Below are 27,841 nucleotides of genomic sequence, written 5' to 3'. Positions count from 1 at the left end.
CCAGGGTCATGACTATAGATTTTCAGAGCTCATTATCTTTAGTTTGCTTAAGAGAAGGTAATCAATAGGAGTAGGAGGAGGTCGTATTGCCCTCAAACTTGCCCCATCATTCAATAAGATCATGGCTGACCTTTAACCTCACTTCCACTTTCCCACCCAGTCACCACATACCTCGGATTTCTTTAAAAATTTCTCTCTTGCATTGTACAAAATATACACGCAGCTCAAAAGGATGTGGTTTGATGCAATCCAGTTACTAACATTGGGTGATGATAATAATGAGACTACTTCAAAGAAAATATTCTTTATTTTTGAGCACATTTCAGTTAGTACTTTAAACAGATATAGCCATGTTCAAGACTAAATTATATTACTTTAAACAATTAGATCAGAATGAAATTAAATTATTTAGGAAATGTATGTTAAGTACTTGCTTGCAGTAGAGGACTTAAATGTTGCTGTAAATGGAGAAATGTTACTGAACTTTTCTTCTTGTACTTATCAGGTCGAATGCCAAGTATCAAATGTTCACAGTTTGTATCACTGGAGACAAGGGTGCTAAGTGGTTGAAAAATCAACACTGATTGGGCAACACAGTGCCAGGGGCCTGGGTTCCATTCCAGCCTTGGGCGACAGTATGAAGTTTGCATGTTCCCCCCATGGCTGCATGGGCTTCCTCCAGGTGCTTTAGTTTCCTCCCACACTCCAAAGATGCGTGGGTTAGGTAGATTGACTATGCTAAATTGCCTCTTAGTATCAGAGGGATTAGTAGGGTAAATACATGGGGTTACGGGGATAGGGTGGGATACTTGTCAGTGTAGGCTCAATGGGCTGAATAGCCTCTTTCTGCACTGAAGGGATTCTACGATTGGACAAGGCACTGCCAAGGAGAAGGCAATGGGAAATCACACTCTCTCAAAGCTCCTGGGTCGTTCGGAAAAGATGCAAGGCTTCAACAAAGTTTGCACAGTCTGGGTTCCTGCACACGGATGTCTGTCTGCATAGAATACAAAGTGTAAGCCACTTGACTCAATCTTCAGTTGGTAGTTTGGGGAGCTATTCGCACACTCGGGTCAGTTCAGCAGAATCTCATTTAACAGAAGACATTGGCCAGTATTTTACAACCTTGCTTGGGCGAGGCTTGTGAAATCCTGTATGAGGCCAACGGTGAATTCCGTTCTACAATCCACACCCGTCACGGCAGTAAAATTCCAGCTATTGTGGCTTGGGTTTTGCTAGCTGGTTGAGTACTGACTGTATCCTAACTACTACATACTGTTTGATTCAATCAGCCAACCACTGGAATGTGTATGGTCCAGGCATCACACCAATGGTGAAATTCATACACAATGTGTAGTAGGCAGTATGCCTTTATGGACTGGTTCCAGTAAAGCGGAACGTACCATTTGCGGAGCCCTTATTTGGCAGCAGCCGCCCACAACAACTGACAACCTGCTATTCAAATGCTCGAGATACTTTGCCTCTTTTCAGGGTAATTTGAAGTAGACCAGGCACTTTTCAGGTCCAAAAATGGCCACCTTTGACCTATCTCCGAGTTTGAACGAGATATTGGTCAAATGTTTGAAAGTTGGCACTTGAGCATTTATCCCGGAGAGTGCAACAGGAAAAGCTTTACCAATGTGTCTTCCTTTCCAGCAATATGTTAAAGTCGTTAAAATGTCAAGCAATGAGTGCTGGAGAAGGTTACAACAGTAGATTTGCACAATAAATCCTTCAACCCCCATTACGATAGGAGCAGTGCAACAGACCAGTTCTGACAGAAAGGAAATTATCCAGATGTGACCTAATGTAAATGTATCTGTCACTTTCCCAATCAATTCGACACAAATCAGTTTGAGGACCACTGGGCACATCACTAGAGTTCACATGGATAGTTCTAACGTCTAAGGGTTTTGTTTTTAGTTTAGTTAGGGCACCATGATTGGCACAGGCTTGGAGGGCTGAAGGGTCTGTTCCTGTGCTGTACTTTTCCTTTGTTCTTCAGTCAATGTAGGAACAAATTTGAAACCAAAATCGAGGAGACAGGTTTTAACAACATGCTGGAGGGTCTACAGTATCCCTCTGCCCTGCTACCACAACGCATCTGGACACATCTTCAACAAATAAATACCTATTTAAATTCCAGCATAAACATTGTTTTTAAAAAAAGGTAATAAAACTTACTGATAAAGTTACAAGACTATGTGAACATAATTCTGACATACATACACATCATTCTGTTGTTTGAAAGCCTAAGGCTTACAGCAATTCCACTTTCAAGTATTAGTCCAAAAGAGGTTAAGTGCAAGACAGTGCGTAATTCAAGTTTAAAATTTTGTCCATTGGCTCCAACTCCACTATGAGGAGTTTTAAAATGTACTAGGATAATTTATCTATACAGATCTGAAGTCTGACCAGTGAAGGACATTACAAAAACATGACTTTGTTTTTTTATATAAAGAATCCCAAATGTGGCATCCCATATTCACAGGCTTGCCTGCTGGTTTGTTTTATTTTTAAGAAATTGAAAAGATTTGGATGGTGTTTGATACATTCCTCGGCAACTTTGCAGCTTATATTCTTCTCTCTGAAAAAAAGGCATGAGTTGCGCCTCAGAATGACACAGAATGCGAGTTACTAAGTGAATCTCCTGGACTGAAGTCAAAAGGTGGCACAGCAGTGAGCTGACCACAAATCTTTGGCAGCTGCTGCAGCTATTTCTGACTTCACGTTTTCTCGGACAGACATCGTCACTTCTTCATTCTCCACATTTATCTCGGCTAACACCTACTCCACCGCTTTGCAGCCCTGAAAGTAAACAGAATGGAAGGAAATAAACAGAATATAGGACGGTACAAAATAAAACCCTATCAAAACCTTCCACTTGAACAAAAAGGTCCAAATCTCTCACTCTTCAAATGATGTGTAGAATATATTGAATATTACATCTAAAAACGCAGCATCTTAAGGCAAGAGATTTTGCATCCTCTTGTGTTTTGCAGGCATAATGCAATTCCTGAGTCACCAGGTACTTAGCACTTGATTTGCTACTTGAGATATAATTTAAATAAGTTTGTTATATGATTGCCAGTTCAAATAAGTGTACGTTATTTCAAGCATTCGTGCAATATCAGGTATAGCCCTTAAAACACATATGAGAATATGTCATAAATAAGTGTACTAGAATTTAACTTTTGGGAACCGGCCTAAGGGTTACTCAATATTGCACATACATTTTTAAAAATTTAATTCACCAACTTATACTCCAAGTATCAGTTTTGCAGCACTTTACGTATCCAAGACCATAAGAGGATTAGAAAACTGGAATGGAAATCCAGTAAACAAAAGTAGTTAAAACTTCGGAATATTTAAGCAAATTGTGGCTGTGAATTAAAGCTGAACTCCAGGAGACAAATAGTTACATTCAAACATTCTTTCTTATACTTAGCTCCTTAAGGTGGCACAGTGGCACAATGGTTTGCAGTGTGCCGGGGACTCAGGTTCAATTCCAGCCTTGGGTGACAGTCTTGTGCAGAGTCTGCACATTCTCCCCGTGTCTGCTTGGGTTTCCACCAGGTGCTCCAGTTTCCTCCCACACTCCAAATGTGTGCAAGTTAGGTTGATCGGCCTCTTACTGCCCAAGACGTGTAGGTTAGGGGGACCAGCGGGTCAAATATGTGGGGGTTACGGGAATGGGGCCTCGGTAAAATGCTCTGTCAGAGAGTCAGTGCTCGCTGAGCCAAATGGCGTCCTTCTACACTGTACGGATTCTACGACTTAACTGATTAAAATAAGCATTTTCCCTTAACCAAGCTTAGAGAGGACACGAAGTTGGACAGAAGATAACAGTCTTGTTAGGGAAACAATGACTGCCATTATTAAATAGGTACTGAACAGATTTAATAACAAAATAACACTGGCAAATAACACTTGCATTCCCAAAATTATAGGCAAATACACAATGAAAACAAACAACACACAAATAAGAAGCTGAAAAGTAAATGCTAATGCATCTATTTCATGAAAGGGTATTATGATAAAATGTTGCTAATTAACAGAAATCCTAATTCTATAAATAAGTCTATATTATATGGACATACATTGCTTTCCACCATATGCAATAAGTATATATTGTCACATCCAAAAGCCTTTTAAGAGTTGTAAATAATTAAAAAGTAAAGGTTAGTTAAACTATCTCTCTGGCTCAATCTACATTACAGATTCACTCCACTTAATCGAGGAGAATTTCTTCCATAAATACTCCATGATTCCCAAATTGAACAAAAAAAATACTTATCTACCCGTTGCCAACTCCCAGTGATTATTCCTAACTAGTCACTTAAGGGAAGCTTTCCTAGTACCTGGCAGTGCAGGAACCATCATCTTCCAATGAGGTGATCCAAACATAATGCGTGTAAGTAACACAGTATGGCACTCAGGTTTTCTTGGTCATTCTACATAGAATAGTCGGTTGGGGGTGGAGGGCGAGGAGGAAATAATACTGCGAAGAATGCAAGCTGGTTTCATGATTTTGGAATGAAGTCCACATTATTTACTGGCTGCACTCATAACTGGTCCAAACCACAGATCAAAGTGAGAATTCTGGCAGATGCTGCAATAGGAACAGAGCCAGATTTTTACCATTGTCATACTGAGGAGACTTTTGGCTGTTCTTCAGACTGGAGATAAAACATCTGTATCTAAGGCACACAACACAGCCTCCTCAGATAACAGAAACTGTAACTCACCCTGGATCTTTGAGCTGAAGACATGTACTATAATTTAAAAATCTTAAATATGCATCAGTGTCCCATACAGTATAATTACTTGCAAATTGCTTTCTACGTGGCTATTACACAGAAAAACCTGTTGGTAGTGTGAATATGAAGTTGCTAATGAGATTTGTAAACTGCAGAATTGATAGCTCAGGACTCCAACATGATTTAATGTCACTACCAAAGTTAGCCCAAGATGAACTGCACCAGCTTTTTAGTAATCCATATGGGACAGATGTTAGAATCAATACATTTATCCAAAATTGCAATGCTTAGAAAATAAAATGCACAGAGCTGAGAGGAACTTAAATCAGTCAATGTTTCCGACACAACATAATACAGCAAGCTGTAAAGTGGATAAACGTGCAAACTAGGCAAATGACCCGTGCTACACAGACAGGAGTGCATTCCGTGTAATAAAACGCCATCAGATTGTTAGGTATTTGAAGAAATAAATAAATAGTTACCACGGGGGAAGTGAATATGCAGAAGTGAAAGCTGTTAGCTGACAGCAGAGTTTTGAATTATCCACTCAATAGCATCCCACCCCTAGAGCAATACAGAAGAGGAATATCACACACAAAAGAATAGACACACGTTTGACGTATTTTCACCAAATGATTAAACAAATCTGCTTAGGATCTCGGAGAGAAAAAGATAAAAGGAATCAAATAAATTCTTCACACAGTGCCTTCCATACTGAATCTTCCTGTTTCTGTGCACTTGACAGTCATAGGAGGTGTTTAGCCATTTTTAATTGCAGCATTAATTAGGCCTGCAGTGCTTCGTATAAGAATATCATTAAGTAGCTCTGCTTCTGCTGTGTTGATGTAGGTTCCGTAGAGGCAATCATTATTAGATAATCCTTCCTAGTCTCTACTTCTATGAATTTTTTTTAATGACATTGATAAAAGTAGAATAGAAACTTTCAGTGGCACAGTGGTTAGCACTGCTGCCTCAGAGCACCAGAGACCCAGTTCAATTCCAGCCTCGGGTGACTGTCAGCGTGGAGTTTGCACATTCTCCTCGTGTCTGCGTGGGTTTGCTCTGGTTTCCTCCCTCAGTCCAAAGATGTGCAGGTTAGGTGGATTGGCCATGCTAAATAGCCTCTCCCTGTCAGTGGCACTAGCTAGAATAAATGCATGGTGTTATGGGGACAAGGTCTGGATGGGATTGTGGTCAGTGCAGACTTGATGGGTCAAATGGCCTCCTTCTGCACTCTAGGGATTCTATGATATCTGTGCACATTAACACAACTGTCTGTAAAGGATATTCTTTCAACTAATGGTCCTTCTGAGATTTTGAAGCTCTGACTCCCCCAGGAAATAAACACACTCAACGTTCAATGTCTTTTTATCAGAGGAAGCAAGTTGATTTTGAATTATATCATTATTTACCAAACTCTGGCAATTAGCCGGAGACGGTATCAGGCCCGCCATGTGTAAGAACATTGGGGCAGCAGTGATCAGTAGAGCTAAGCTCATTAACCAAGTTAATGTTACGGCTAGACTTTACGTAAGGTATTTTTTTTTAAAGAGGGTGGGGTTATGTTAATTGGGACGTGATAATCGGTGGAGTAAACCAGGCTGCTGATGACAAATGGAAGTCACACAAATGGACAAGGAATACATGCAAGTCCCTGAGATAAAAAAGTAGCCTGGATGTAAAAACAAAACCAAAATGGATTAATAGCAATGTCCAAAAACTAAGGGAATATAAAAAGACACATTTGCAAGCACCTTTCATGATCTCAATTTGCACACAGCAAACTCCCACAAACAGCAATGTGCAGATAACCAAATAATCTGCCTTTGTAACGTGACTGAGGGATAAATACTGGTCAGGATGCCAGGGGTAACTACCTTCTCTTTTCTAAGTGGGCGACACAGTGGCAAGTACTGCTGCCTCACAGCGCCGGGGACCCTAGTTCGATTCCCGGCATGGAGTCTGCACGTTCTCCCCACGTCTGCGTGAATTTCCTCTGGGTGCTCTGGTTTCCTCTCTCAGTCCAAAAGATGTGCTGGTTAGGAGCACTGACCATGTTAAATTCTCTCTGTGTACCCGAACAGGTTCCAGAGTGTGGCAACCCGGGGATTTTCACAGTAACTTCATTGCAGTGTTAATGTAAGCCTACTTGTGACACTAACACATAAACTTTAAGCAGTGTTTTATGATCTTTTAGGTCCGCCTGAGGGTGCGGATGGGGTCTCAGTTTACCACCTTATCTGAAAAATGACACCTTTGACAATGCAGCATTTAATCAATGCTACACTGGAGTGTCAGCTTAGATTCTGCTGATCAACTCACTAGATTGGAAATCAAATACTTTATGAAATGAAACTAAATACTCTCTGGCTAAATATAAAAGTAAATTGAGGGTTTCACAAATGATCAGGAATAACTGAGAAAAACGGCCTGTCCCATTCAACTATATTCGGAGACAGTGATCAAGTACTACTTCATATGGGGACACAGGTTTAAGATGCGAGGGGCAAGGTTTAAAGGAGATGTATGGGGCAAGTTTTTTTTTTACACAGAGGGTGGTGGGTGCTTGGAACTCGCTGTCGGGGAGGTAGTGGAAGCAGATATGATAGTGAGTTTTAAGAGGCGTCTTTTCAAGCACTTCTTACTTGTTGTAGGAAACATAGCACTAATTTGCACTCCTCAAAGTCCCACAAACAACAATGTAATAATGGCCAGAATCAGTTTTGTGATGACAATTGAGGGATACATTTTTTTTTAATTCATTCATGGGACATGGACCTCGCTGGCCATTCATTGTCCATCCCTAGTTGTCTGAGGGCAGTTGAGAGTCAACCACATTGCTGTGGCTCCGGAGTCACATGTAGGCCAAGCCAGGTAAGGATGGCAGATTTAGTTCCCTAATGGACATTAGTGAACCAGATAGGTTTTTCCGACAATGGCTTTATCATCATCATCATAAGATTCTCAATTCTAGATATTTTTTATTGAATTCACGGTTAGCCCCCATGACACTACGGGGAAATTTAGCATGGCCAATCCACCTAACCTGCACATCTCTGGGAGGGAACTGGAGCACCTGGAGGAAACCCATGTAGGCACAGGAAGAACATGCAGACTCCACACAGACAGTGGCCCTAGCCGGGAATCGAACCCAGGTCCCTGGCACTGTGAGGCAGCAGTGCTAGCCACCGTGACGTACAACATCTCGGTACAGCAACATCTAGAATTATGTTCGTTGTCAGCCTACTCACAAGATGGAGAACATTGTGATCTGGAGAAGAGGGCCAGCAGAACAATACCTAATCTTAAGAGTGTAGTTATCCGGATAGACACAGAAATTTGCTAATTTTTAAATGTTAAAAAATAGACTTCAAAAGGTAAATGCTTGAGATCCTGTAAATGATGAAGGAAGAGGAGTTGTTTTGGGTGGGCAAGTTATTTGAAGTAGACAGGGAGGCAGGAAGCAGAGGACCAACTCAAAATAAAGGAAACAGTACAAAAGTATTTAAGCAAAAACTTAAAATGCTGGGAAAACTTAGCAGGTCTGACAGCATCTGTGGAGAGAGAATAGAGCCAACGTTTCGACTCTGGATGACTCTTCGACAGAGAACTTTGACAGACCACAATGCTATCAGATCTGCTGAGATTTTCCAGCATTTTCAGTTTTTGTTTCAGATTCCAGCATCCACAGTATTTTGCTTTTATATTAACAAGTGCTTAGCTTGCAAATACGTGTGATGAGTGTGGATTACTGCAGAGTTGCAAAAGGAAGCTGATATATTCCAGTGAATGGAAGGCATCTCATTCTAGAAGGTCGACGTGCCTGCCATCAGTTGCAGCAAACTTCAGGATCTACAGCAATCTTCTGGAGATTTCCTGATTGATCGGGAGGGACCAGAGGGGAATTTTCCTCTTATTTTTCACTTTAAATGGCTTCAGGTTTCTTTCTTCTGTTCTTTGCCTCTTCTAAGGTTATTGTGCATCACTGGCTGAGTGTTGATTGTCTATGTAGGTTGCATTGTGTCTGGTCTGAGTAGTTGGTCTTCCTTTAACATAGTTACAATTAAGGTAATTCCATAATTATTCAGAAGGATACCAGGAGAGAGCACCACTAGAGCTCAGTGTATCCTCCCAAGGTTGGGTGAAAACAACTGAACATAAGTCAGATATTAACTATCCAATGGACTCAAAATCAGTCAGTAGCTCAGACCAGCATTAGTTAGCTGGTGGTAAATGCAAATTAGTACATCAAATCAAAGGTTATTGGGAAAAAGCAGGATTAGGCTATTGAGTTAGATGATCAGCCATGATTGTGATGAATAGCAGAGCAGGCTCGAAGGGCCAACTGGTCTCCTCCTGCTCTTATCTTCTACGTTAGAATGTTGCAAGATAAATCAAAGGGTCTAAATAGCCTCTTTCTATTCTGATGGGCATAGATGTGGAGATACCGGTGTTGGACTGGGGTGGAAAAAGATGAGGTCACACGACATCAGGTTATAGTCCAACAAGTTTATTTGAAATCACAAGCTTTCAGAGCGCTGTTGGACTATAACCTGATGTTGTGAGACCTCTCATTGTGAATATAGGGCGGCGACTAACAAAGCCAAGCTCAACCAACCTGTGAGATCAGGGGTCAGACTTTGCCAGAATAACTCGCGCATTTAACAAACCACAAAGACTTCAGAACAAAAAAATTTCTAAGATTTTCTGACCACTCCCTTTGCAACCCCTTATCGATTCCACTCATATTCATTTCTGCAGCTGGGAGGTAACGACCCAAATCACCCCTCATACTGCTGGAACCAACTACTATGAATCGTGCAATTACAAGTATATCGCACAGATCTATCTTGTCCAATTTGTTTGAGATCAGGAGGGGATCAAATGTTCACCATCCCACTACTGAACCACTCACAAAACAATCCAACGACGTGTCCAATAACATTTTAGATGAAAGGTGAAAGTGAACGGGGTTGGAGGAGGAAGGTATATCGACTTTTCATGGGGATTTGCCTTTAGGAAGGCAAATCTATCAAATTGAGACCTATTTTAATTAGGTTTCTCATCTATTCCAAACCTAAAGGTTAGAAACATTTGGGCTACAAAACTGAGTGGCACAGTGGGTTAGAACTGCTGCCTCACAGGGCCAGGGACCTGGGTTCGATTCCCGACTTGGGTCACTGTTTATGTGGAATCTGCACATTTTCCCTGTGTCTGCGTGGGTTTCCTCCAGTTTCTTCCCACAGTCAGAAAGATGTGCTGGTTTATTGCATTGGCCACACTAAATTCTCTCTCAGTGTACCCGAACAGGTGCCTGAGTGTGGCGACTAGGGGAATTTCACAGAAACTTCATTGCTAAAGTAAGCCTACTTGTGACACTAATAAATCAATAAAATACAAAAGGCTCATGCCCAATCAGAATGGGTTTTAGCATTGTGTTGACCAAAAAGACATCAACTAAAAAATTAAATGTACACATACCTTTCCTGCATTAGCAGAAATTGTGTTGGCCATCAACCCTTCCAAATAGTTACTTAAGATAACTCCTTTCACTGTGATTATTGCTTCCTGGGTCAAAATGGTCCTAAAAGTCAAGACATAAGTGAGCCAATATTTCAGTTGTGCTGTTACAATGTCACAATATTCACATTTTAAATTTTTTGGCATAATTAAATCCATAAGTGTTTGAATTTATTAATTGTATGCCCTCGGTACTCAAAAACCTAGATTTAAACCAAAATGAATCAACTTTACATACGGTAGACCAATCGCCCTCAAGTTGTTTTTTTCAGGACGAATTGCAATTTGATTCGTTCAAAAGTATATTTGCCGAATAGTATAAATTCCAGAAATCTGAATTTGGAGTTTCGACATTGGGTTGCATAGAAACTAGAAGGAGCAGGCCATTCGGCCCTTTGACATGCTTCATCATTCATTATGCTCATGGCTGATTTTCAAATTCAATAGCCTGATCCTCCTCCCCACCCCCCCCCCCCAATATCCCTTTCGCCCCAAGAGCTATATTTAATTTCTTCTCGAGAACAGACAATGTTTTGGCCTCAACTACATTCTGTGATCGCGAATTCCACACATTCACCACCCTCTGGGTGAAGAAATTTCTCCTCACCTCAATTCTAAAAGGTTTACTCTTTATCCTCAAACTATGCCCCCTAGTTCTGGACTCCTCCATTGGAAACATTCTTTAAGTCCATCCTGTCTAATCTTGTTAGAATTTTATAAGTTTCTATGAGATCCCGTCTCACTCTTCTAAACTCTAATGAACATAATCCCGACCGACTTAGTCTCTCCTCATGTGATAGACCTGCCATCCCAGGAATCAACTGGTAAATCTTGAAGAGAGTTACTCTTCAAGTACAGAAGAGAGTTGCATTTAACGCAGTATGCAATATCCTCTGATACCATGAAAGAAATCATAGAAATGATTCAAAAATCCAAGTCCTTATCACTGTGATGGACAGCACAGTTCAGTTCTAGTGCCTCCAATTGCTTTGTCATATCTTTGCATCTCTGCAACCTTGACTTCAATAACAGACTCCTGCATTTGCTTAATTTAGCTGAAAAGAAAAGTTTATAACCTCTTAAGGCTGAAGCCACCGTCTCTTATTAAATCATAAAATCTACAGTGCAGAAGGAGGCCATTTGGCCCATCAAGCCTGCACTGACAAAAATCCCACCCGGGTCCTATCCCCTTAACCCATATATATACCCTCCTAATCCCCTGACTTAAGGGCCAATTTACTATGGCCAATCAAACTAATTCACACAGGTAGGTATTAGAAGCGGATACGATAGTGACATTTAAGGGGCATCTTGACAAGTACATGAATAGGATGGGAATAGAGGGGTATGGTCCCTGGAAGCGTAGGGGGTTTTAGTTAAGTCGGGCAGCATGGTTGGTGCAGGCTTGGCGGGCCTAAAAGCCTGTTCCTGTGCTGTAAATTTCTTTGTTCTTATCTTTAGACTATGGGAGGAAGCCAGAGCACAAGAGGAAATCCACTCAGATACGGGGAGAATGTGCAAACTCCACACAGACAGTCACCCGAGGCTGGAATTGAACCTGGGTCTCTGGTGCTGTGAGGCAGCAGTGCTAAACACTGTGCCACCATGCCCAGATTTTGTTTCGAGAATTATTGTGAAGCTAACAGCACTCACTATCATTGCGAAGAAAACTGAATTGTCACTTCCAGATTATAAACATGTACAGTTAAACACAGAACTTGAGAAATCGAGTTGCCCTGCTGCTCTCAGGCTGCACTATAACAGTACCTTGATAATGGACTCAGCATTGAAATCAACATGAAGATGTGAAGTTGCATTATTTACTAAATTATTTTACTATTATTTACTAATTATTTACTAAATTATTTACTAAATACAACAGAGAAAGTCCTGATGTAGTCAGAGGCAAGTGGGATTTTTAATAGTGTGATCAGTTATAATTACTTCCCAATAACTTCTCTGGCCCTGATAATTTAGTTTCACAAGTGTGGAATTCCAGTCATCAAAATTTAATCAGTGTTGAAGGTTTTATTTTTAAACGTTAATTAATTTAAACTCTAATTTAAATCTAATTCATACTTCCTGGTTTATACTCCATGTGGGACTGATTGAAGTGTTTCACTGTTGCTTGCCCAGCTCTCACACCATAGATACTTTGTAGTGGGTGACACAATGGTTCCCATGTCCCTTGATGGACATTGACTGCTCAATATCCTGCGAAAACTCAGCTGTGAACATAGCCAATGGCAAGCACCATTTATAGTAAAATATCAGTGGCCAAATTCACCTCCAATTCAATTTTCAAGTTTGTTGACGGCACCACTGCAGTGGGACAGATCTCAAATGATGATGAGACAGGGTACAGGAATGAGATAGATAATCTGGTGAACTGGTGCAGCAACAATAACCTCTCCCTCAATGTCAACAAAATGAAGGAGGTTGTCATCGACTTCAGGAAGCATAAGGGAGAACGTGCCTCTGTCTATATCAACGGGGACGATTTGGAAAGGGTCAAGAGCTTCAGGTTTTCAGGTGTCCAGATCACCAACAACCTGTCCTGATCCCCCCGTGCCAAAACTATAGTTAAGAAAGCCCACCAACACCTCTACTTTCTCAGAAGACAAAGGAAATGTGGCATGTCAGGTATGACTCTCACCAACTTTTACCGATGCACCATAGAAAGCATTCTTTCTGAATGTATCACAGCTTGGTATGGCTCCTTCTCAGCCCAAGGCCGCTAGGAACTACAAAAGGTCATGAATGTCGCTCAATCCATCACGCAACCTAGCCTCCCATCCATGGGCTCTGTCTACACTTCCCACTGCCTCGACAAAGCAGCCAGCATAATTAAGGATCCCATGCAACCTGGACATTCTCTCTTTCACCTTCTTCCATTGGGTAAAAAAAATACAAAAGTCTAAGGTCACGTACCAATCGACTCAAGAACAGCTTCTTCCCTGCTGCTGTCAGACTTTTGAATGGACCTACCTTACATTAAGTTGGTCTTTCTCTACACCCTAGCTATGACAGTAACGCTACATTCTGCACTCTCTCCGTTCCTTCTTGTGGCCAAATGGGCCATCTAAAATGGTGTTTTGTAAAGCACTCTGGGACAATTGGGCAAGAAACTGAACCAACAGGCTGCAGTTTAAAGGTAGAGACAAGCAGGCTGCAACCCTGACGAGTGAATAAACAGGATATGGGTCATCTCCAGGATGAAAGAGGCTTTCTGGTCACACTGTGTTGTTTACCAGACATAAGGGCACTGTGACCCCTTATTTAGGGTGAAGATATGTGACCTATGTGCCTCCAGCACCTACAGACATGGCTGTTGGGGACACACCCAGAGATTGGTGTGGCAGCACCTGATTGGATTCTTATCCATCAGGGGGATCAAGTCCCGGTCGATTGATTGGCAATGGCCAAAAGGGGTGTGAAACCCAATGGGTATAAAGGGTGCTGCGCAACCAGAAATCTCTCTTTCTCTCTCTCTGACCCCACTAACGAGCTACAGCAACGGAGAGCCACCACACCCGAGAAGGAAGGAAGGAAGAACAGAGCCAGAGTGCCAGACCAGACTACGCAGACGGCTACTGAGACCAATGCACAAAAAAAGGCCAATATCTGCTTGGGTACTTGCCAGTCACGCAAAGTTAAGTCAAGGTCTCGTATTGGACTTGAACTTTAGTATTTTCCTGTAAGATAACTTATTGTTGGTCGGGTGGGTGATTATTGATTGTGTGGGTTTAAATAAATATTGGTTGCACTAACAAGACATTTACTTGTAGTCATTTGCCCACTGTATAAGGGTTAAAACAGACTGTGCAGCAGATAACGTTCTCTATGAACGGTATGCTTTGTCTGTATAGCGTGCAAGAAACAATATTTTTCACTGTATGTTAATACACGTGACAATAATAAATCAAATCAAGAGAGAGCAGGAATGGAGAAGTGGAAAAATGGTTCCCCCCCGCAACCCCCACCCCAGCTACCTTAACCATCTGTAACTCTGATCTCTCATTCACACATTCTGATCACATAATGAACACTTCTTTCAGTCTTTTTTAAGCTCATTTATATTTCCTTTGTCCTATTACAGAGACCACCCCCTCCACCCCCCGCCTCAGAATATAAATCTTTTCTGATTTTCTTTATTCTTAGCTCTGACGAAGGGTCATCCTGACTTGAAATGCTGGCTTTATTCTCTCCCCACAGATGCTGTCAGGTCTGTTGAGACTTGCCAGCATTTTGTTTTTGGCAAGCATTGTTTGTTTGCCACTGACTACAACATCGAAGCCATTGCTTAAAACAACCAGGTCAATTTAAACTTTGTTTCTTTAGACAGATAAAAAATCTAAAGCAAGATACAGCCTATAAAATAAAACAAACTAGCCTTATTCCAGATTGTTTAATAAAATTACATTGAACTCACTTTTCTGGATTCTCAGGATGAGGTCGATAAATCAGCCTTTCATCAACTGATACGAGGTTACTGAGAGTTATCTGTAACATAAGAATTGAATCGGATTGGAACGTATATGAAACAATAAAATCCCGTTCACAGAATCCGTTCTTCCAGCATCAAATATACAGACCCCCAAGACTTATGCACCGACATAAAAAGGTTAAAGACAAAACCATTAAAACCTCTCTCTTGACTTTAAAGAGTTGTTTAATGTGACATACAGGTTAAAACAGAATGGCCTAACGGGTGAAGGGTTTCCATCAACATTGGGAGGGGTAATAATTGTAAGTCATTTTGGAACAAAAGAAGCAGGAATGAAGACCTGTCTATCTTTCATCTGTTTTCCGTGGAATTATTGGCTCTTCGGTGGAACCTACCATCTGCTTCAGGGAAAATTCTGTAGGAGTACGGGGATGGGATGGAGTGGTGCGCCTGGGTAAGATACTATCTCACACAGCTAGTGCAGACTTGATGGGCTGAATGACCTCCTTGTGCACAGTAGGAATTCTATGATTCAATGATCTCCATTTAGTGTGAAACATCTTTAGGCATTTAATATTCAGTAAATTACTGTTTCTCTATATTACAGAAACATTAGATCATGTATTAAGGAGCTATTCCCGAACGTGTGAGTAAGATATACTGGTATATTCTCCTGACATTTTCTGTTGCGGTGTCTTGAAGGGATTTGTATGACTTATTGCTCTTGCAATTTTCAGGCTGTGCACACAATTGTGTGGGTTTGGACAGGAACAGCATATAATCTTTAGCAGCAAGTCTTAGTTGCAAGGAAGAGGAAGAAAAAGCGTTGCGTATTTGAATATGATGATGCAGATACGCCATGGCGTTAGGAGCATCAGAATACTTACGTTGGAAGAACTAAGTTCCATTGTCCGTTCAACTGGATCTACAACAGAATGTTCTTTAATGTACGTAGTAGTCCTGCTCGTACCCAGGATCTAGCAAAAACACATCAAGCGGGAATGAAACTACTTCACCGCTACCTTAACTGCACTTCAATCTGTATACAACATTGACAATTTCCACTGAATATAGAACTAGAACCTAACGTAAGTTTCAATGAGTTAAGTAGATTTAATCTCAAATATGTTGTCTTTTGGGGATTGGTATCCCCACAAACGTGAATATAATTACTGGGGGTTTGAATCTATTTTACAACAGTGGGTGCTGGATTAATTTCTTTACAACACACCTTACTGCCAACACTGGAAACACTGCCACATTCATAGCCTGTTTACAAATCATTGCAAGGCGGCTGTTAGGTCCATTCATTCGTTTGAATAGACAAGGGCAGCACTGGTACGAGTTTTAAAATGATTTTCTTTTATTGAACAGAACTTAAAATTAACGTGACAAAAGCAAAGAAAAAGCGAACTTGGAGACTGGCTTCTCAGCCAGTCCCTGTACTGAACCTGAACACGCTGAACTGGATCTTAAAACATTGAACAAACACACTAAAATCCAAACCATATTTGAACCCTTAACTCAGCATTGGAAGAGTTTCTCGCAATACCTACATCTTAGAAGAATGGTCCTTGCAGCTGCAGTTATGCTGTTGTTTGCCTGCATTGTGTACCCTTCAGGAATGTAGTCAATTTTTTAGCTAACCTTTAGCCTTCTGATTCTACATGTAGTCAAGTCAGCTACAATTATCCAGCTTGGCAGAGTTAGTTGCACAGGCAGAAATATCTTAAAATGAAGTCTTTGCGTACACCGAAGCAAACAGGGCTGAGCATACACAGGATGTCTCGGCGACCGAGCTACAAAATACACAGACTGAGATTGGAATCTTCCTAACTGGTTTTTGTGTTGCCATTACACAGAAATGTCACATTCCATACAACAGTTTACATGCACACACACCTTGGACAGCTGGATTTGAAACACTGCATCTAAGTAAATAATATGAGAGATTAGGCAGGTTGGCCAAGTTACTTGGACTCTCAGTAGTTAGCACTGCTGCCTCACAACACCAGGGACCTGGATTCAACTTTGGCCTTGGGTGATTGTGTGGAATTTGCATGTTCTCTCCACGTCTGCATGGATTTCCTCCAGGTGCTTCAATTTCCGCCCACACTCCAAAAATGTGCAGGTTAGGTGGATTAGCCATGGTAACTGTGTGGGGTTACGGAGATAGGGCAGAGGAGAGGGCCTGGGTGGGATGCTCTTTTGTTGAATCGGTGCCGCCTTGATGGGCCAAATGGCTTCCTTCTGCACTATGGAGATTTTATGATTCTATGATATTTTCACATAGGTTACCCAATATTCTCACTATAAACCTAGACCTGAGCTCTGTGACTATGAATTAGGTACATGGAGTTTACCAAAAGGAACATACACGAACATGAATTAGGATTAAAGTAGGCCATTTGGTCATCAAGCCTGCTCCACCATTTGATAAGGTCATAGCTGATCAGATTGTGGTCTCAATGTCACCTTCCTGCCTGCTCCTGATAAAAATCAATAGCAATTAAACAAGTCAAAGTGTATGTCACTGCCCCAATCTTCACATAAGGAAATATTTCACTTTAACATTGTTCCAGTTTTAACCCAGAGCCCAACCTATCTACAGGCTAACTGCATCAAACCTTTATGGATCTGGACCTTAAATGAAGATCTTAGATCTTTTGGCTATTTTGCACAAAGAATATTAACCAAAGCTATGAAAATTAACTGAAAATAATGTACAAAGCGCTGCTGAGAGACTTACAGCCATAACAATGCTGGGGAGTCCCCACTCGGTGCTAAGCAGGCGTTGGCTGTGCAATCTTCCATCAGTATCAAGGTTTCTCTCCAACACATCCACTCCCACCACATTGGGGTTCATGGGATTAGGGTATTTTCGCATTGCAGCTTTGATGACCGTCTCCCATGGATGACTAAAGGACACAAATAAGTACAAGCACATTGTATAGTAACTGACACTACAGGAGAGGAACAGAATGGAAGAAGTGGGGACAAAAGAGGTCCATTTCACAGAAAGAGGGTTACAAAAAATATTACCCAAGCCAAGCTTATGATCTGCTGAGATTTATGTATACAATAAATACTTCAAGTGTTTGCACGCAGAAATATAGCATCGCAAAGTATACCACAGCACAGAGCTTTTTTTATGGGATTATGGGCATCGCTGACTGGGCCAGCACTTGTTGCCCATTCCTAAGGGTGTTTAAGAGTCAGCAGGTACAGAGGGGATTTCGGGGGTAAGTTTTTCACTCAGAGGGAGGTATGGATATGATTGGCGCAACTTTAAGGGCAGTAGTAAACCGGGTTCAAATCTGGCCTCAAGTGACTGCATGTGTGGAGTTTGCACATTCTCCCTGTGTCTGAATGGGCTTCCTCCGTGTGCTGCCATTTCCTCCCACAGGTCCAAAGATGTACGGGTTAGGTAAATTGGCCATGCTAAATTGCTCCTTAGTGTCAGGGGGATTAGCAGGTTGAATACGTGCGGCTATGGGGATAGGGGCTTGGTGAGATTGTGGCCGATGCAGACTTGATGGGCTGAATGGCCTCCTTCTGCACTGTGGGATTCTATGATTCTATTTTTCCATAATGTGTACCGAATGCACTGATAGCAGCGCTAGGACTGAAGATACCAACATCTCTCAATGCCTTTAGCTCACTCAATCTGAGAGGAGAGAACTTGTCTGGTCACCTACAAGTCAAAAAGAACTCGTCAAACTATATTTAACCTTTTCGAACAGAAATATGCAAGAGGGCACCCCAATGGAGATAGGCAGAGTGGCAGAACAGGCCCAAAAGGTTAAATGGTCTCCTTTTTGCTAAATTTCTATATTTCTAAATTTAATACTAAATATACGCATTGGAAATAAAACATCTGGAAAGGAATAGGTGTCAAATAATATGAAATTAATACATAAGTATTAGGTTAAAAGTTACATCATGGATAAACTCACTGTGAAAAAGAGTCAAAACTAGCTCCCAAAAACAGCAAGGTTAGCTCCCTTCACAACAAGGTGAATTCACGGTTAAGAAATGCATGCAGCCAGAAAGTGGTATTCTATGGCTCTTGCACATTCACAGTAACTTCACTGCAATGTTAATGTAGCCCTTACTTGCGACTAATAAACTAACTTTACTTTAGCATGCACAATGCTTGTCCTGATAATTAAAAGTCTTAATAATTAAAACCACAATCAGATAAGATAATGCTAGGCCTCAAGACTTATTATCTTGCCAGACACTGTACCTTGACTAAGCAAAATTGACCAACTTGACTGTTATGTAAAGTCAAGTCTTCAAGAATAAATTCAAAATAACATTTTGAAGAAAGTGAGTGGATATCCTCATTATAATAGGTAATTTCATCAAATATAGGATACTAATTAGGGATGGTCTATTATTGATCAAATGAACATCATCCATGTAACCATTGCTTCTTGGCCATTTGTCTGAATGGGCAGCACGGTGGTTAGCACTGCTGCCTCGCAGCGCCAGGAACCTGGTTCAATTCCCAGTTTGGGTCACAGTCTGTGTGAAGTCCACACGTTCTCACCATGTCTGTGTGGGTTTCCTTCAGGTGTTCCGGTTTCCTCCCATAGTTCAAAGGACGTGCTGGTTAGGTGTGCTGGCCATGCTAAATTCTTCCTCAGTGTTTCTGGAGTGTGGCAACTAGGGGATTTTCACAGTAAAATCATTGCAGTGTTAATGTAAGCCTACTTGTGACACTAATAGAGAAAAAACAGATCTAGCATGAGATTGTGCTAGCTTGGATCCTGAATGTCTCTTTTGTGAGGGCTCTGAATTGGATTCAACTAGAAATCTTTGCAGCAAGCAAAGAGATGGATTAGGGCTTGCCCCAACAAGAGTCCTTTGCAACTCTGAGAAAGGAATATATTTTAAAAATCAAAAAAAAACAACCGGAAAATTCATTTTAAATATCTCAACCCAAACTTTAATCTTCAGATTTGTTAAGTTTCTCATAGTTTAACTTCAGACCTATTCTGAATCGAGCAAGGTTTCTGAAAGGGGGATGGCCACTTTGAGCCAAGATGCAATTTTTTGTGAATTCTCTACCCCAGAGGAGTGTACTGGCAGGGATGTCAAAAGTAGACACTGAGAGCATGTTTCTCAGTATCTGGTGTTGCCTAGTTTTAGATCTAAAACTAAGAGGCACTACTTCAGCATAAAGAGTCTGGGGAAATGCAAAATTATCCATTTTGGCAGGGAGAATAAAAAAAACTTATCTAAATATTGAGAGTTCGCAGAGCTCAGGTACAGAGGGATCTGGGTGTCCTAGAACATGAACTGTAAAAAGTTTGTGTATGGGCACAGCAAGTAATCAGGAAAGTTAATTATTATTGTTTATTGCAAGGGCAATTGCATATAAAAGTAGAGTGGTTATGCTTCAGTTATGCAAGGCATCGTTGAGACGACACATCCAGTTTTTAAGACTGAAATGGGGGGAGGAATTTCTTCTGTCAAAGAGTACTGGAGTCTCCTTATTTAGGATGTATGTAAATACATTGAAAGTAGAATCATAGAATCCTACAGTGCAGAAGATAGCCATTCGACCCATCAAGTCTGCATCCACTACAATCCCATCCAAACCCTATTTCTGTAACCCCACACATTTACCCAGCCAAACCCCTGACACTAGAGTCAATTTAGCATGACCAATCAACCTCATCTGCACAGCTTTGGACTGTTTTCGAGGAAACCAGAGCACCTGCAGGAAGCCAATGCAGAGAAAGTGCAAACTCCACACAGACAGTGACCCAAGCCAGGAATCTATCCCAGGTCCCTGACACTGTGAGACAACAGTGCTAACCATTAGGCCACCATTGGGCTAATTAGTAATTCAGAGAAAGTTTACTGGACTAACATCTGGAATGGGAGCCATATCTCATAAAGGATAGGTTGGACAGGCTCGGTGTGTATTCCCTTAAGTTTAGAAGAGCAAGAGGTGACTTGATTGAAACACATGAGATCTTGAAGGGACTTGACAGGGTGAAATGGATAGGATGTTTCCTCTGTGGGCAAATCTAGAACTAGGGGTAACTGTTCAAACATAAGGGGCCACCCACTTAAGACAGAGATGAGGAGGGTCCCCAGTCTTCGGAGCACTCTTTCTCAAAAGGTAGTGGAAACAGAGTCATTGAACATTTTTAAGGCAGAGCTAAATAGATTCTTGATAAGCATGGGGTGAAAGGCTTTTGTGGGGGGGCGGGGGGAGGTTAAAATGTGGGATTGAGGTTACAGTCAGATCAGCCATGATCTTACTGAATGGCAGAGCGGGTTCAACAGGTCAAGTGGACTAATTCTGCTCCTACTTTGTAAACTCATATGTCTCCCATTTAAAACAGAAATGGGGAGGATTTTCTTCTGTCAAAGAGTTGGATACTCTTTGTCATTCTCTTTGGCAGTGGATTAAACATATTCAAGATGGAGTTACAGAGATTTTTGATCAAGAAACAAGTCAAGTATTTGGCGGCTCAGAAAAGCAGAGTCGAGACCATCTGCAGATCAGCCATGATCTCACTGAGTGGTACTGCAGGCTCAAGGAGCTGAATGGCCTACACTTGTTCCTATTTCTTATGTCTTATGTCACAACAGTGTTCAAGAAAATCTGAGGGAGTCAAGGGAAATAATATTTGGTTTGGAAAATGAATCGAAGTCAAGGATTTGTACAGACTGATTAAATGACAGAGCAAACTCAAAGGGGACTAGTCCAACTCATACTTACATTTTTATCAAATCACAAGGAGCTATGACCAATAGATTTGTCAGAGAGATCATTTATTAAAGGAGGACCGAGGTAAAGAAGCAGACAGGTTTAGGGAGGAAATTCTAGAGTTGCAGCTGAATTAGCATAGCTGGCAGTGCGAACATTAAAATCTAGTATTTGCATGGGATATAGTGATATAGAGCGGCAAGGCTTGCGGGGTGGAGGGGGGGATTTGAAAGGTTTACATTTGGATGGCATCGCTGAAGAACAGCATGTAGGTGAGAAATATAAGGAAGCAGCGTTACTGAATTGAAGTTCATCTCTGAGGGAAACCGGGGCCTTGATTCAAGGATTGCATCTCGAAAAGTAACATCAGCAATTGGCACTACACCTAAATGACAGCTTGCACATTTTGCAGAGTGGGCTTGAACCTTCAAAGAGTGCCAGCACTGACCCAGCACTGACACTTCAAATTCCAGCTCTGAGAGTGATTATTGAGTTTAGACAGTAGGTGTATTTACAGTCCAAATGTTCCATCAGCATAACTAACATCACCAAGCTATTCCCAGATAAACAGGGAGTGGGATCCAGCTGCTAAAGGCAATGTGGTAAACAATTACAATGCTTTCCAATGGAAGATGTTACACACACACACACAATAACAAGTGTTCTTGCAGTTTTTGCTGCAGTGCTGAGTCTCTGCGGACAGCCACAGGGCAAGCTGCTGAGACTGAGTGGATCATCAATGAGATAACACTCAGCACCCAACCCACACCGGCTCCCCCTCAGCCCCAGCCCGGGGGCACTCACACCTCCCCCCCGATCCCGGGGACACCATCCCCGCCCCCGTCCCCGGGGATTTACCTGAACAAATGCTCCGAGCTCCAGATCCTCATGTTGCCCGCCGAGCCGGCGCTCACAGCACCGGGAATGAGCCGCGGTGCTCCCCTGTCCCTGAGGCCGGACAGTGAAGCCGCTCCCGCCGCCTCCCCCGCTCCGGTGCCGAGGGTCTGACAGGAGCCGGCAAGAGGGGCGGAGCCTCCGGCCCCGCCTCCACACCGCGGCACTGTCCATCATACTGAACCCCGCCCCTTCAGTCCCGCCCCCACACCGCGGCACTGTCCATCATCCTGAGGTGGGCCCCGCCTCCACGCCACGGCACTGTCCATCATCCTGAGCCCCGCCCCTCGCTCCGCAGCACTGTCCATCATCCTGAGACCCCGCCCCTCCAGCCCCGCCTCCACGCCACGGCACTGTCCATCATCCTGAGCCCCGCCCCTCCATCATCGCCCACCTCGCCTGCCCCGCCCTATTCCGCGGCACTGTCCAATCTGAGCCTCTCGCTGCCCACACGCCCCGCCCTCAGTGTCCAGCCACGCCCACTCAGTGGTACCTTTCAACCTGTCACCCACCTCGCGCGCTCCTTCACCTGTTCTCACTTCAGTCACGCCCCCTCACATGCAGAGTATCGTCCCGGCCCCGCCCCCATGACGTCACTGCTCCTCCTGTTGCGATTGCTGGGGATTTCTCTGTTAAAAGTCTGACAACACCAGGTTTTAGTCCAACCTATTTATTTGATAATATACTCACAAGCTTTCGAGGGACACCCTCTTCGTCAGGTGAATGGAGAGTTCTGGCCTCAGACAGAGCATATAAAGCACAGACAGTTTAGAGATTACTGATTAGAATGCGAATCTTTACACCTAACCTGCTGTTCAAGACCTGAAGTGGCTGATAATGTGAGTGGAAGGAGCACTGATCACAGTTTAAAGAGATGTGTATTGACTCCAGACAGTACAGTAAGTGAGGTTTTGCAAACCCAGGCAAGTCACGGGGGTTACAGATAGTGTGACGTGAACCCAAGATCCCTGTTGAGACCGTCCTCGTGTGCGGAACTTGGCTATCAGTCTCTGTTCAGCGACTCTGCGCTGTCGTGTGTCATGAAGGCCGCCTTGGAGAACGCTTACCCGAAGGTCAGAGGCTGAATGCCCGTGACCACTGAAGTGTTCGCCAACAGGAAGGGAACAGTCTTGCCTGGTGACTGTCGAGCGATGTTCATTCATCCGTTGTCGTAGCGTCTGCATGGTCTCCCCAATGTACCATGCTTCGGGACATCCTTTCTTGCAACGTATCAGGTAGACAATGTTGGCCAAGTTGCAAGAGTATTTACCATGTACCTGGTGGACGGTATTCTCACGTGTGATGATGGTATCCATGTCGATGATCCGGCATGTCTTGCAGAGGTTGCTGTGGCAGGGTTGTGTGGTATTGTGGTCACTGTTCTCCTGAAGGCTGGGTAGTTTGCTGCGAACAATGGTCTGTTTGAGGTTGTGTGGTTGTCTGAAAGCAAGAAGTGGGGGTGTGGGGATAGCCCTGGCGAGATGTTCGTCTTCATCAATGATATGTTGAAGACTCCGGAGAAGATGTCGTAGCTTCTCCGCTCCGGGGAAGTACTGGACGACGAAGGGTACTCTGTCCACTGTGTCCTGTGTTTGCCTTCTGAGGAGATCGGTGCAGTTTTTCGCTGTGGCGCATCGGAACTGCCGATCTATGAGTCGAGCACCATATCCTGTTCTTATGAGGGCATCTTTCAGGGTCTGGAGGTGTCTGTCACGATCCTCCTCATCTGAGCAAATCCTGTGTATACGGAGGGCTTGTCCATAGGGAATGGCTTCTTTAACATGTTTAGGGTGGAAACTGGAGAAGTGGAGCATTGTGAGATTGTCTGTGGGCTTGCGGTACAGTGAGGTGCTGAGGTGACCGTCCTTAATGGAGATGCGTGTGTCACCAACATCCCCCACAACGATGGCATTGCTGCGACTGCCTCAGTACTCAATGCTGACAACTGCCAGTTTCCAGATGCAATTTTACAACTCATCCGCTTTATCCTGGACCACAATGTCTTCACCTTCAACAACCAGTTTTTCATCCAGACACATGGAACAGCCATGGGGACCAAATTTGCACCTCAATATGCCAACATCTTCATGCACAGGTTCGAACAAGACTTCTTCACTGCACAGAATCTTCAACCGATGCTGTACACTAGATACATCGATGACATTTTCTTCCTTTGGCCTCATGGTGAACAATCACTGAAACAACTATATGATGATATCAACAAATTCCACCCCACCATCAGACTCACCATGGACTATTCCCCAGAATCAGTTGCATTCTTGGACACACGCATCTCCATTAAGGACGGTCACCTCAGCACCTCACAGTACCGCAAGCCCACAGACAATCTCACAATGCTCCACTTCTCCAGTTTCCACCCTAAACATGTTAAAGAAGCTATTCCCTATGGACAAGCCCTCCGTATACACAGGATTTGCTCAGATGAGGAGGATCGTGACAGACACCTCCAGACCCTGAAAGATGCCCTCATAAGAACAGGATATGGTGCTCGACTCATAGATCGGCAGTTCCGATGCGCCACAGCGAAAAACTGCACCGATCTCCTCAGAAGGCAAACACAGGACACAGTGGACAGAGTACCCTTCGTCGTCCAGTACTTCCCCGGAGCGGAGAAGCTACGACATCTTCTCCGGAGTCTTCAACATATCATTGATGAAGACGAACATCTCGCCAGGGCTATCCCCACACCCCCACTTCTTGCTTTCAGACAACCACACAACCTCAAACAGACCATTGTTCGCAGCAAACTACCCAGCCTTCAGGAGAACAGTGACCACAATACCACACAACCCTGCCACAGCAACCTCTGCAAGACATGCCGGATCATCGACATGGATACCATCATCACACGTGAGAATACCGTCCACCAGGTACATGGTAAATACTCTTGCAACTCGGCCAACATTGTCTACCTGATACGTTGCAAGAAAGGATGTCCCGAAGCATGGTACATTGGGGAGACCATGCAGACGCTACGACAACGGATGAATGAACATCGCTCGACAGTCACCAGGCAAGACTGTTCCCTTCCTGTTGGCGAACACTTCAGTGGTCACGGGCATTCAGCCTCTGACCTTCGGGTAAGCGTTCTCCAAGGCGGCCTTCATGACACACGACAGCGCAGAGTCGCTGAACAGAGACTGATAGCCAAGTTCCGCACACGAGGACGGTCTCAACAGGGATCTTGGGTTCATGTCGCACTATCTGTAACCCCCGTGACTTGCCTGGGTTTGCAAAACCTCACTTACTGTACTGTCTGGAGTCAATACACATCTCTTTAAACTGTGATCAGTGCTCCTTCCACTCACATTATCAGCCACTTCAGGTCTTGAACAGCAGGTTAGGTGTAAAGATTCGCATTCTAATCAGTAATCTCTAAACTGTCTGTGCTTTATATGCTCTGTCTGAGGCCAGAACTCTCCATTCACCTGACGAAGAGGGTGTCCCTCGAAAGCTTGTGAGTATATTATCAAATAAATAGGTTGGACTAAAACCTGGTGTTGTCAGACTTTTTACTGTGTTTACGCCAGTCCAACGCCGGCATACCCACATCATGATTTCTCTGTTTCCATGGAGCGCTCACCATCAACAAAGTTTCATTGCTCCATCCGTGACAGCTTTAAACCCAAGCCAATCCTCTTAAAAGCCCGATTGACAACGACACAACTTCTTAAACGTTAAGGTAATAACTGATTGTTATAATTTAAAACGTTTTAATTTAAAATGCTAGATTTGAAAATACAAAGCCGACATTAATATAATTGTATCACGATTAGACATTATTAATTTACACATAGAATAAAACAAGCAACCTCTACTCATGAAGAAAATTATACTAGAAAAGGCCCATTCATGGGCTATCCATGTTTAAACGTTTGGGTCAGGTTGGAGGGATTACTTTATTCTCATAGGTAATCAGCTAGTGATTGGGTCTCTATATTGACGCCCTGAATCATGACTCACATGATTAACAGCAACTTGGCTGAAGTCCTGGCGGATACCCATCGCCCACAACTGAACGGGAGACAGGGCAGAACTAGCTAACAAAAATGGAAAGGAGGAAAATCAGTTTCCGATGTATATAACCACGTGGTGCGTCAAATTTGGTGACTGGCTCGAAAGACACCATGTTCCCAGAGCTATTTCATATGTTCCAAGTCTAAATAAAAGGAACACCTCTTACCTAAAGAGGTATGTTGTGTGGGTTACTGTTTACCAAACAGTTTACAACGATGGTGTTTTTCCCTGCCTACCAGCAGATTAAATATTCTGCAAGGCGCTGTCACTCATACAACTTCTTTGCTACAATATTAGAACAATCCCAGCCAATCTCACACACTTCGGAGTGAAAGACAATTCCTTTGCAAAATGAAACAGCTAATTTTTAAATGTAACGGCCTCACCTTGCAATCTCACCCCAGTGTGATGTATGTACAGCAGCTTAGGTTGGTATTATCACATAATTTACTGGCAAACTGTTGGGGAATGGTCACTTACAGACAAATGCAGCTAATCGGGCAAGTAAGGGTCCATGTCAAAAAAGGAAAGAAGGACGATAAAAAATAAAAAAAGGAAGAAGATGAGGTAAGGGAAACATTGGCAGATGCGGAAAAACAAAGTGACGAGAAAGCTCATGGCAGGCTTTGGGCCAAACCTCACTTTGTTAGGGTGGGGCCATTTGTGATGACGTAACTGTGCGGGGGGGCGGTGCCTTGGGTGGGCGGGAAGAGGGCGGGCCTGCGCCATGACGCAATACGCACGGCATGTATCCATTTGTGTCCAAGGTTCGGGGGAAGGGAGAATGGGCGGAGCCTGAGCTGAAATGTTGTGGTCTCTATATATCTTAAACGTGGAGGAGATATTTATTAACAACAAATAGGGAAACAACAGAAATTAAATGGTGCATCATCATCTCCTGATACAATTGAACATATTTTGTTCCTCAGCACAGGCTAGCAGGAGTAATTGAAGACTTTAATCATAGTCTCTCAGTTCTCCCAATTTCCTGTTACACTTTCTATCCTCATTCATTCGTTCCATTCTATTGGACGTAATTGATCACACCTCTCTCAAACTTTATTCAGATTTTCATTGCCGTTTATCCTCACTTTTGAGGAACTGTTTTTGCCTCTTAGAATCTCTTAAGTGCAGAAGGAGGCCATTCAGCTCACCAAGTCTGCACTAACTCTCCAACAGACCATCCCCTCCACATATTTGACCTATTAATCCCCTAACCTATACATCTTTGGACACTAAGGAACAAATGTAAATTCATTTTAGTGTCACAGGTAGACTTACATAAACACTGCAAATAAGTTACTGTGAAAATCCCCTAGTCGCCACACTCCGACATCAGTTCAGGTACACTGAGGAAGAATTTAGCATAACTGATACATCTAACCAGCATATCTTTTGGACTTGTGGGAGGAAACTGGAACACCTGGAGGAAATCCACGCAAACATGGG

The 27,841-nt window shown here is 42.9% G+C and overlaps 1 protein-coding gene across 4 annotated transcripts; it reads right to left on the bottom strand.

The window, feature by feature from the left end:
• Nucleotides 1-290: 290 nt before the first annotated feature.
• On the bottom strand, nt 291-26,858 carry prelid3a (PRELI domain containing 3A). Of its 4 annotated transcripts, none has more exons than XM_080195002.1 (7): nt 26,779-26,858; nt 17,477-17,645; nt 15,615-15,704; nt 14,713-14,783; nt 10,242-10,344; nt 5,243-5,324; nt 291-2,808 (listed from the first exon to the last, which is right to left on the bottom strand). In XM_080195002.1, exons 2-6 carry the CDS (start codon nt 17,612-17,614, stop codon nt 5,277-5,279), a joined length of 450 nt encoding a protein of 149 aa, XP_080051128.1. In that variant the 5' UTR covers nt 17,615-17,645; nt 26,779-26,858; the 3' UTR covers nt 291-2,808; nt 5,243-5,276. The 4 variants fall into 4 exon arrangements, with proteins under 4 accessions (XP_080051128.1, XP_080051125.1, XP_080051127.1 ...); XM_080194999.1 differs by lacking the exon at nt 26,779-26,858 and adding an exon at nt 22,319-22,446; XM_080195001.1 differs by lacking the exons at nt 5,243-5,324; nt 26,779-26,858 and adding an exon at nt 22,319-22,446.
• Between the last annotated feature and the right edge of the window lie 983 nt (nt 26,859-27,841).

This window comes from Carcharhinus amblyrhynchos, chromosome 8, assembly GCF_965287045.1.
Source record: "Carcharhinus amblyrhynchos chromosome 8, sCarAmb.v2.hapA, whole genome shotgun sequence".
Taxonomy (NCBI): domain Eukaryota; kingdom Metazoa; phylum Chordata; class Chondrichthyes; order Carcharhiniformes; family Carcharhinidae; genus Carcharhinus; species Carcharhinus amblyrhynchos.
Note: the sequence above shows the minus strand (reverse complement) of the source record. Positions and strands in the feature narration are given on the sequence as shown.